This window comes from Crinia signifera, chromosome 1, assembly GCF_055691185.1.
Source record: "Crinia signifera chromosome 1, ASM5569118v1, whole genome shotgun sequence".
NCBI classification, from domain to species: domain Eukaryota; kingdom Metazoa; phylum Chordata; class Amphibia; order Anura; family Myobatrachidae; genus Crinia; species Crinia signifera.
The window spans coordinates 347299619-347311893 of record NC_139217.1 but is presented as its reverse complement, the minus strand read 5'-3'; the positions used below and the strand labels follow the sequence as shown (position 1 = coordinate 347311893).

General features: G+C 42.2%; 1 protein-coding gene across 1 annotated transcript in view; it reads left to right on the top strand.

The window, feature by feature from the left end:
- Nucleotides 1–12275, top strand: part of PITPNB (phosphatidylinositol transfer protein beta) — a 53201-nt gene that overhangs the window by 20417 nt on the left and 20509 nt on the right. The window contains exons 2-5 of the mRNA XM_083146743.1: nucleotides 1719–1749; nucleotides 4009–4154; nucleotides 5718–5809; nucleotides 7514–7521. Of these exons, the coding sequence (XP_083002869.1) occupies nucleotides 1719–1749; nucleotides 4009–4154; nucleotides 5718–5809; nucleotides 7514–7521 (277 nt within the window). The remainder of the gene's footprint in view (nucleotides 1–1718; nucleotides 1750–4008; nucleotides 4155–5717; nucleotides 5810–7513; nucleotides 7522–12275) is intronic.

Here is a 12275-nt window from a genome sequence, read left to right as displayed (position 1 = left end):
TCCGATCCCTGTGTCACCGGCGAACGTTATTCGCCGGTGACACAGAAAACGCTGTAATTGGCTGTTCACACTGAACAGCCAATCACAGCGATCGCCAACGGGGGGGCGGCATCGCAGCCCCCCCTGGGCATGCAGGGACATGTCTGCTGTCAGGGACAGCAGACATCGTCCCTCTGTCACTGCGTCTCTAGACGCAGTGACAGTTTGAAGCCATGACGTATATATGTCATGTGTCGGGAAGTACATCCCGGCCATGACGTATATATACGTCAAATGTCGGGAAGGGGTTAAAATAATGGGTTCCGCTTCTCCTGCATAATGAGGAGAAGTGGGCACTCGTAGCAGCCAAATGTATTAACCCCATAGCAGCTGATAAGGAGCGCGTTAGTGGCTCTCCTTATCGGTGCCCCCTCAGGCCTGCGCTCTCCCCTCAGCTGGCTGTCTGGGCATGCACGAGATCCCACGTTTATCATGAGATCTCGTGCTCAGCCAGCAGCAAGGCTAGCTTTGTCCCCGCAGTGGGGATAGGACAACGCTAGCTGTCAATGCTAATTACTGGGGGGGATTGCAGGGGACAGCCCTGCCGAGCGTTACTCAGCAGGCTGTCCTTAGTGCTTGTTTATATATCTGCCCCACTGTTTGGTCTCCTGCGATCCTTCATGTTTCTGAAGAGACAATATATAACAAACATATAACTAGCACGCTGAACTGACTTGCCTCCACAAAACCTCTCAATGCACGTGTTGGCCAAGGCACCCAATGGTCTTCATCTCGCTGATTGTGGCTCCTGAGATATAAATATTATTGAAGTTAATGAACAGCTGGGTACACACCTAAAGATTTATCTGTCTGGTGGGAACAAAAATCCGGTAAAGTATTGAAGCAAATTACTATTAGCTTCCAAATGTTGGAAATGGACAAAAATGGCTGTTCAGACAGATTAGTTAAACCAAAAAGGTTGATCTAATTTATCTGAATGTCCATTGTTTTCTGATATTTGGGAACAAATGGTTGATTGCCATATGCTCCCATACATTACCAGATTTTTGTTTCCACCAGACAGATTGGACAGATAAATCTGTAGGTGTGCACCCAGCATAAGGGACCTTTAATTTGATATACTAAAAGGACTGTATTGTTTGCTGATGTGCACAATAAAAATGCATTTATGGCTGGGAACACTTATTATATTATGACCCTATACTCCTGTGTCCTATATCTATAAATGTCCAAACACTTTGCTCTGACAGGTGCTAATCTCTATTGGACATATGTTATTTCTTGGGTTTTCTTCGTCACCTCTGCCCCCACTAGCTTTTATCAACAAATGCTCAATAAATACTGTCTGCACTTTGGTGTTATGCATGTTGACCCACGGAAATCTTGTATTGTGAGATCTGTAATATTTCTGACGCGATCACCCATTTGGTGTATTTGCGTCGCCTAAGATAATATAAAAAAACCAGCATGTGTGCGGTTCTCTTACATTGAACTCTTGATACAGACCTGCCCCTCTTTTTTTAGATGGGGATACATGCTGCAGTATCTGGAAAATGGGCAGATTGTGTGAGGGACACCTGAACCAGACCAGATTCTAATAGTAATGTGACCATGATTGCAGTTAGAAATGCAAACATTTGGCATTTATACATTTTTCTACTACAAAATAAATTCTTCACCTATGTTGTGTGTTCTAAAATTATTTTTTTCCCTTTCAGCCGAGTAGTTTTGCCATGCTCCATTGAAGAGGTATGTAGTCTGTCATCTTTATTGTGTTTTTTTTAACCTTTATATTGTCAATCTGCCATGTCAAGTCTATGTATATAGGGTTCGTTCTAGCACACTGCACCTTTCAATTTCCGTGCAGTTCCCCTTTCCTGCCTGGGGTGTTGTTGTCTGATTTTGGTGCTTTTAGTACAGTCTGTTCTGTTATGAGATACAGGCCACAATGTGATAAATGCATACAGCACACGGTGACACCCCAGGCAGGGAAGAGGAACTGCACAGATTTTGGAAGGTGCAGGGTGCTAGAATGAACACTGTTTTTATTATTTTGTAAGCATTGCTAATAGTTTGGCTATTACAGTGTGTGCTCAGTATGTTTAAACTAAGACAGCAGAACTATGACATTCAGGGTAATCTGGTGCATCCTGCTCAGTTTGGATAACTTTAGGGTTAATGCCAGTGTTAAACAATGTTTGGCCAACGTTAAATATTTTAAGATTATCATCCCTTTGAAGTGGTTCAGAGGTGTTCTAAACGTGCATATCGTACCTGCCGCTAGGATACAGAAATGACATGCTCCAGATCATATTTTTTCAAAGCTAAAGCTCCCAAAAGTGTAGCCCATATCAGCCAATTCAATTATGTCTAACTTCTAGAACGCAAAAAAGAAACGATGGCTAGACAGTGGTTGCTATGGGCAACAGCACAACTTTTTAGAAACATTAGTAAACTTATACCACCTGTGTCTTCAGTTATTTTTTAGCAAGGACAGAAGATTTCTCACATTTCGAAGTGGTATACACATTATTTGGTTATTTTGTATTACTTGATGAGGAAAGAGAATATAATTCCATAAACTCCATGGGCCTTATTCTACTTCACTTTTTCTGACAAAATCCTTCTTAGATGGACAAAACCATGTGCACTGCAGGGGGGCAGATGTAAAATGTGCAGAGATAATTAGATTTGGGTGAGTTATTTTGTTTCTGTGCAGGGTAAATACTGTCTGCTTTATTTTTACACTGCAATATAGTTCTCACTTTGAAGTAAAACCCCACCCAAATCTAATCCTTTCTGCACAAGTAACATCTGCCCCACCTGCAGTGCACATGCTTTTGTCCATCTAAGAAGGAATTTGTTAGAGTGAACCAAAATAACCCCCCCCCCCCATGTTCCCAGAGACCCGCTCATGTGCAGTAGATTAACACATGCATTCCCAACCACGGTCCTTAAGGCACACCAACAGTGCAGGTTTTAGTGATATCCAGGCTTCAGCACAGATGGTTTACTCAGAATCCCTCAGATACTAATTAAGTCACCTGTGCTCAAGCTTGGATAGCTAGAAAACCTGCACTGTTGGTGTGCCTTGAGGACTGTGGTTGGAAATGCCTGCTCTAACACAATGACCGAGCCTATGCATCGCTTGAGAGCAAGGGGCCCAAAGGCCCCCTCCTCTCTTAAAGCACCTCTGCAAAGCCCTCACCCAATCCTCTCCTATTTACATCTCTGACCTCCTCTCCCACCATACTCCTTGCTATCTCCCATCTGTATCCATCCTGTTTGTCCCTCCCCTTTTGACTAAGGCCCATACACACTGGGAGAGTTTGAGCTCAAAGTAGCTCACTTTTCCCACTTTGAGCTTTAAATCGACAAGTGTGTATGGGCAATGAGCACTGATGCAAGCTCCCACATCATCACCAGCCACTGCCATCCATCGGCCTATTTTACAGGTAGAGTGAACCACTTTCCATAGTCCCAGCGTGATAATCGCTCAGTGTGTATGCTCCTTTAGCTCTCGCAAGCAGGGCCCTCTTCTCTCATGTGCTTTTCCTTCCTGCACTGGTACCACACTCTCCTCCCTTCTACCTACAATGGCACCTTACCCTTGGATTCTGCTGCCCTGTATTTCAGTATTATGACTGCTAATAAAGCTATAATTAAAAAAAAAAAAAAGATTTGGTTTTGTGCATACTGTTTCTGTTTTTTTTTGTAAGGCACTGTGGCCCCCAATGTGCCATATAAATAAAGGATAATAAAAGCACCTCATATGTACAGTATACAGAAGTTAGGGGGGTAATTTTTGAGTAGTGCCAACAGTGGGCATACACATACATGTGCAAGTTGCAGGCTTGGATGTATTTTTAGTAGCACCGCAGCAGTGATCTCTTCTGCAATGTCTGCAAGAGCAGACAGATTGCTCTTTAGGGGTTTCCAGGCCTACTGTAGTATTGGGTGATCAGGCAAATAAATGCAACCTAACTTCATTTATTATGGTGTTTTCAGTATCAAGTTGGTCAACTTTATTCTGTTGCTGAAGCTAGCAAGAATGAAACTGGTGGTGGGGAAGGAATAGAAGTCTTGAAGAATGAGCCATATGAAAAAGATGGTGAAAAGGGCCAATATACACACAAAATCTACCATCTGAAAAGGTAAAGCTTTCCCCTCATTCTGTGACATTAGTGGCATTTACTGTAAATAATGTGTGTGTATCACTAAATATCCTTGTCAGGATTTCATAACAATCCCCACCAGTCCTGTATCTGATCACACTGCATACTGCGCTTATTTTTTTCAATTTACTATTTTTTGGTAATACTCAAAATAACTAAAATGTATAGATCACATTTTATTTAAGTGCCCATAAACTGTACAATTATTGTGTGCAATTTGGACTAGATCACATCGCACAAGTTATGCAATGAGATGCAATCTAGTACTGAAAGTATGTGCGGCACATACTTTTTGAGTGGCGAGATGAGATGAGTGAAGGGAGCACGCATCTCATCGCATCCAATTAGCCCCCGATAACTTTTCTTCCCAATATAACAGGACGATTTATGACCCAATTCTTTACAGGGAATAAATGTCCCACTTTTGGGCAATAGCACATGGGATCCGGAATAGCTGTTGATACCATGTGTTATTGAGGTTCCCAGGGCTGCTTATTGTAAATGACCCCTGAAAACTGCTGTGCTAACTTACTACAGCTAATGACATGACATTTACCCTTTGAGTGCCAACATCTCTGTGTAAGATATCTGCAAAAAATGCCAGCATTACTCACATTTGTTAAATTCAAATAAATGTTGTGTAAACAAAGATTCTACTTCTTATATATGATAAACATTGCCGGTCGTTATGATGAATGAAAATGTTTGCTTGGCAATTTTCACACCTATTTTGACAAATTCACTTGCCACTCAAAGGGTTAAGTAACTGTTCTTGTCTCAAGAAAGATTAAATATAATAAGCTAAGGCTTGGCAAATTGCAGACCTTCTAACTAAAGACTTATAATGCCCCGTACACTCTAGCCGATATGTGGCCACGGGGCAGGGTGCCGGCATCCGAAAGCATAAACACTTGTCGGTGCCGAGGGCAGCCCTCGTTAATGATGTGCTCTGCCTTCGGTACTTGTACAGATGATGGTGAGGGTTGTTAATGACCCATGGGCGCACGAGTCATTTGTCATCCATTGCGTACAAATTGGGCAATATTATGAATGATATTGCTCAGAAATGCCAAAATTAGCTATATCATTCATTAAATCACTCGTTGTGTACGCATCTTAACTAGAGGGAAATTTAGAATATTAGGTTTTAAAGTATATGATTTTCAAAGCCATTGTGTTGTCATGGTGCTTTATTTAGATCCCACAAAAGTAAAGAAAGTTACTATGTTTGGCTGCACCCGTTTCCACCAATTACAGTAGATTTAACATCGCTATTGTCCCAGTGCACATCTGTTGTGTAGGAGGTAAATGTAGCCGTGTCACTGGCCGGGATGTGCCAATCCAGAGCAGCCCATTGCTGAAAAGCCACTAATCAAATTGCTCCATAATTTAGCCAGTTTTAGGCTGCCACCACTTTTTATTTTAATTGGACAGATTCCTAGATCATTTAGTCAATCTTTAAATGTCAGATAAATACTGTAATGTTTGTGTGTAATATAAAATGGCATATTCCATAACTAATAAGCATATTATTTTTTCTAGTAAAGTCCCTGGCTTTGTAAAGATGTTTGCTCCAGAGGGATCCTTGGTATTCCACGAGAAAGCCTGGAACGCTTATCCTTACTGTAGAACAAGTAAGCTGTGTTTTATGTTATCTTGATTATTTATCGTGGGAAATCCTATTCTACTTTTCCTGCCAAAAATTAAATCTGGACCGCCATCACATGCTGACTAGTGGATTTCCTGTCACGGTATGTCTCGGCACAGCAAGATAACTATCCCTGGCCCACCTATTCTATTGTCCATTACCAAATGACCGTTATTACTAGGATTCTGTTATATAGCGCTAATGTATTCTACCAGAGTCGGACAACAAGCTGTAATACTCTACAATTAGAAACACTTGTTGTTGCTGTGCTTGTTAAGCATACGGCCTGATTCAGGCCGCGTATATTTGCAGCCTAATGAGCAGGTAAACGTCCGCCGAACCATGCCGCCAGCCAAAATGCGTTGGCATACACATCCGCTCACATGCGGCTGAACTGGAGAGAAATCATTCGATGGTCGCTCACCATCAAATTATTTCTCCACGGTGTGCAACAAGTCAGCCTGGACTTACTTTTCAAGTGTCCACTTCCTGCCAAATTCAGGGCGGACACTCACTATATGTGTGGTCGGTCGCCTGTCCCAAGCAGCCAGGGGCACATCTGCGTTCTCAGGGGTACACCCAGCCTTTCTTTGGATGCACCCATAAAACACTTGGCGTTCCCCTTCTTCCCACCCATGCCCGCCTTTTGCCCATCCATCCTGGAATGGACGTTTATTTGCACATGCGCAAACCCCAAACATTGGCCGGGGTCACCTCCATAGTCTAAGATTGTGTTAGACCATGTAAACCTACCTTGATATTGGGTGCTCTGTGTAAATCTGCTGGAGTCTACAGGGAGATCCTGTGTGTGGCGTTACATGCTCAGAAGCGGGTAACAGCAGCATGTCTGGAACACTGTATATGTAGCTGCTAGGAACACAGCTGGAAGTGAGTTTCCGGCACACAGTGGGAAATGGGGATGATAGTTAAAACATGCGTAAATAATTAATTATGGACTTACGCCTGTTAACCTAATCACCATTACAAATGATACTGATGTCTTAAAAACCCTAGGGGTATATTTTACTAAAGGTCGATTCTAATTGATTTTAATTTTAGTAAATGTGTGGTTTAGCCCTGGAAGCCAAACACAAAGATCGATTTTTATTGATCTGTAATCGGTTAAATTAGATCAAAATTGACCTTTTAGTAAATATATCCCCTGATTTACTAACTCATAAACATGTATGTACGTACATTTAACATAGAAATGTGAAGGTGACTATATTGTGGGCAAATCTGAGCTAAGCCACAGAACAGGAATACCGTAAAGGGTACCTGCGGCTATGAGGCCTTATTTTTAGCTTTGAATATAAAATGTGTAGTTCCAGCCTCGATGTCTGAGATTAGCCACATTAATTTGCAGTGCCATGCCTGATGTAGCCGTAATGTCAGTACTAGCCCCAAGGCTAGCAGCCAATTCAGTGGGGCGTGAGCAGAAATCCTTAATAAGTGCAGCCTTTTGCTGGTCGTAGGAAGTAATTGCATAATTCTCAGACATTTAACAAATAAATTGAATTGCCCACTTTATTTCATTGTCCTTCAGTGTGTAAAGGCATATTTTATATAAAAATGTATTAAATATACTGAATTATTTCCAATAATAGTATATATTTTCTGTGCTATGTATGAACCTTCTAAATGTCTTCTCTCATTTTTTCCATGTACTTTCCTATTCATTGTGGATCAGTTGTAACGGTGAGTTTTGTATATTTCATCTGTTTTCCTGTCTTTATAGCTCAGTTACACTTTGTATACTGTTTTGCTGCAACTTATTTCAATGTAAACTGTCTGATTACCTGTACTGGATCAATAAGCTTTAGTGATGTAAAGCTTGAAATCAAGGTATATCATTTCATTCCATTTTCTGCCATTAATGGAACCTTGCAACCATTGAAATTTAAGAGACAACTCTGTATTTTCTTTTTAGGAAAATGCTGTGAAAATCGAAACTTACAATACCCTGGTTGTATAGTGGAGGGGCTCTAACTACTTGTAGTGAGAGGGTGCTACCTTGCTGAGTTTGTAGTGCCACACACAAATAAAAAAAAAAAATGCTGGTGCACTAGTCAAACATTAAAAACATTAATTTGCACTTAAATCTTTTTTTTTTTTTTTTTGCTTGATGTGTGGTAAACCCTAAACTAATAACTTGTGTAAGCACCTTTTGCCTCAATCCAAGGTTAAATGTAAACTTTGCAAGTTTTCCCTGTCTTCTCAAATTTCCAGCTCCATTAAATTGTGTGGGGAACCCCTGGGTACAGGTCCCATTAGGTCATTCTACAGTTTTTCTATGGATTTAAGTTCTGGGCTCTGTCTAGGCCATTCTAAAAAGTTCCATTTTCTTTTTCTGAAGTAATTTGTTGGTCACTGTAAATCAGCGCTTTGGCCATTTGAAATGCAATATTCATCTTCATCCTTTTGAGGAGAAGCTAGCAGATTACTTGCTGAATAATATGGCTATTTTAATAATAATATGGCTATATGTATACTGTCCTCTATCCTTACTAGAGCTCCTGTCCTGGATGAAGAGAAGCAGTACCCAAAGCATAATGGGTGCCGGATGACACTCCAACAGTCAGTATCCCGACTGCCGGTGCTCCGACAGGAGGGATCCCGACTCACATGGGCTATTCTCCCTTGTGCGGGTCCACGACCCCCATAGAGGGTGAGTAGAACCTATAGCGAGCGACTGGGCCTGCAGCATGGCGACCACAGTGAACCCGCAAGGGGCTTCATTGCGCTCGCCCCCTGTCAGAGCACCGGCAGTCGGGATCCCCACGGTCTCAGCCCCATACCACACCCAGCATAATACTAAGTACCATATGTCACAGTAGGTATGATATTCTTTGGATGATGAACTGTTATGTATGCCACAAATACCTTTAGGAACAAACAGATTAACCTTGGTCTTGCCAGACCCTAAACATTTCTTTCATTCATGTGGTTGATGACTGATTTTGTGCCGTCCTATCCCGTTGCCCAGACATGTGCAGAATACAGGAGATTGTTGTAACATGCAGGGACTGACCTGTTTCTGACAGAAATTCCTGCTGCTCCATTAGTGTTGCTGTAGGCTACCTGATGTGTTTTCTCCTTGTCCTGCCATTATTTTTGAATTAACTTAAGGTTTTTTTTTTTTTGTGGATCCGGAATGCCATTTGTTCTCCACTTACTGATAATAGTTTTTCACTTTTGGTGGTTGCAAGCTCACATAAAAAGTAGACAAAGGTCCGCCAAGGTTTCAGGCTTTAGGTCACAAAAGCCAAGCGGACGCGGAATACATGTTAAGTAATCTGCTTCCCCTTGCGGGGCTCGCTGCGCTCGCCACACTATCTAAAGTCAACTCCACGCCGACGTGGATAGTGGGGGTATGAAAAGGTCCGAGGATGCATACCGCCACCCCTCGCGGGCTCACTGTGCTCGCCACGCTTCGGGTTGGCGTTGACAATGGGGGTGCATTTAACATTGTAAGCACCCATCAGGGTGCTTGTACAATTAAAAATCGCATCACATGGCGCTATATTGCATGTGATGCGATGGAAATCGGGGACGCCGCGCTAGGAAACAAGTACCCCCAAAACAAATAAAAATAAAAACCCAAAATCGGATTTTACATAAAAAGTGGCAACCTTGGACGATATGGTCGAACGTTTTACACAGAGGTGTTACCATAGATCTGTTTTACTGAAGGCAACTTCGAGAGTCTTGAATATGTCAAGTCATGAGTGTTTGAACAAACCCCCGGACGAAACTGATAAAGCCAAGGTTTTACCATGGATCAATCGTTATACTAACTCTAGTGTTCACACCAATAGGTACATTAAGAAAATGTGGCCTACGATCAGTACTGATCGCGAGCTACCGGCGCCTTATGCCAGCCTATTCCCGTAGTCCCAGTATACGGGACCGTTTGGTCAAATTGGACTTCACAGACTTGTTAAAGCCTTTGGTGCACACACATTTTTTGTCTAAAGCACCAAGCTGTTACCTTTGCACAGGGTGCATGACTTGCGGTTCCCTGTTAACGGGAAACCATTTTTTGCATCCGTACAGCGGTAAGAAATTTTATATCAAACACGTATTGTATTGTACCTCTAAATTTATTGTCTACATATCTATTGCCCCTGTGGATATATTTACGTAGGCAAGACCGAAACAACTTTTAGGGAACGCATGGCTAATCACAGAACCACCATCAGTGCTGCATTGCAGACTGGTAGGGGTGATCAGCCAGTTCCACGACACTTCGGTGAGGCCGTGGCCATGTGACATTCCGTGTTGTGGAACTTGCTGATCACCCATACCAGTCTGCAATGCAGCAATAGGGGTAAAATGCTACTAAGGTGTGAGCCAGCGCTTTTTGGCTGAAAAAATGTCCAGTTTTTGGAGTGATAACTTACCGGACCCGTGTGTCATTCCGGATCCGTGGGCTATTTATCAGGAATTACACTTTGGTTGCCTTAAGCTGTTTACACACGCTTAGATTTTTCCCTGTTTTCGATTCGATTTTGCTTATAGAAGCAAAATCGAATCCACATCGAATGGTTTTTAGGACACTTTCGATCTGCATTCGATTCGATGCGCGCTACCGTTTTCTCAAAATCGAATAGAAAAATCTACTGTGCAGCCAAGGAAATCTCGAATTCGATCCAGTAAATCGAATGAGCACATTGTGAAATCGAATCGAATGCAAAAGTACAGATCTAATGCCAGATCTAATAGAAAATCGAATCTAAAGCAAATCTAAGCGTGTGTACAGGGCTTTAGGCTGAGTTAATGGGGCTAATTAGATAACCTCTGGTGAATCACTTAGCTGTGGGAATTTACTGAACCTAATTGGCAATCGTCCATAAAGTTTTATTTGGAAAGCTTATGTGGAATGTAAGGGAGGTGCTTCCTTGGAAATCCCAAGAAAAGATGCTCAGCAGACAATGTTTAATCCTTCAATAGATTTTCTCTCCAGTACTATCTGACGCATGTCACTGCCTACAGTGATGTAGGCTTGGAAATTATATTCTAAACAAAATATCTGGAGTTATTCATAGGCACACTGAAGGCCCATACACAATGGGCAATTTTGAGCTGAAAACAGCTCCGTTTTGTCATTGAGCTGCTTTCAGCTCAAAATCCACCCAGTGTGTGCGAGGCAGCTATGAGTGGTCATGTGTGCTCCTGCATCAGCGCCAGCCACCGCTGCTCATCAGCGATGGTGTGGACGGCTTTCCTTAGCGTCCTGCTATGGAAAGCTGTTCACCCCCTGTGAAAATCACCTGGCCAGGGGGAAAATTGCTCAGTGTGTATGCACTAAGCAATTTTCAGGCCAGCAATTTTCACATCATCGCTGGGCAAAGTGTGTATGGACCTTTACACTGAGCAGTGTGTACAATAATGTGGTTGTTTGGTGTGTTTGTTCATACCCATCATTATCAGAGTCTTGAATGAGGTACGGTTTGTACATCAAAGGATTAATGGTGTTCTAATTGATTTTCTGGTTGACATGTGACCATTCATCTCCGGTAAACGCTGGCATTTTGAAAACTCTATGGTATTGTAGGTGCATCCTCATGCAGAGCTGGATGGATACCTCTGATCTGTCCAAATGTACCTACGAGTGTGTAACCAAGACAGGCCCTTGCGTTCAGCATAGTGATTCGCTACTCTGCTCATCATACCGAACTGCAATGTTTTTTTTTTAAAGAAAGTAAATAAAAATGTTGTTGCCCCTGCAGCCCCAATGTTACTCGCTGTAGTGCTTATACTAGTCAGTTGGAGCATATATTACATCCAAAAATGTCCAGGTCCTTTGTAGGCTGCCTGTGCAAGCAGCATCCACAGTTCTTTCCCTTCTCTGAAAGATTGCAGAATTTAAGGCTGTGGGGAAGGGATAAGTTGTGACCTCCTAACCTAGACAATGGAAGAAAGCTGCACCTTGTAAGCAGTGTATGGCAAAGGGGTAAATGCTTGTAAAGAGTGGGGGAGTTCCCAATAGCAACCAAGCGGCTTCCACCTATAATTTTATAGCATGTACTTGAAAAATACTAACTAGAAGCTGATTGATTGCAAAGTGTAACTTCTCTCTTTAGTAGGCTTGATACATTTCCCCCTACTGTAAATCCCAAGAACATTAGTGGAGTTGTCATGCATTGTAGGTCTCTGGTGTAGATTAGGGTTAGCTGCAAATAAGATCTCTCACAAGATGACTCTGGTGTTAGAGATGGTGAGCCATGTTTTGTTCAGTTACATGTTTGTGTACATTTTGTGTATTTTGGGGGGGGGGGGGGGGGAGTTTGGCATTTTCTCAGATACAACAGTGGATGTAGATGCTCAATACTCGGATCACCAGATATCCACCATAAAGCCTTTTATGCAATGTTATATTTTTTTAGTAACTTCATGGTAGTTACCGTTTTGGGTATGTGTATATCTGATATCTGTCATAACTGTTTAAT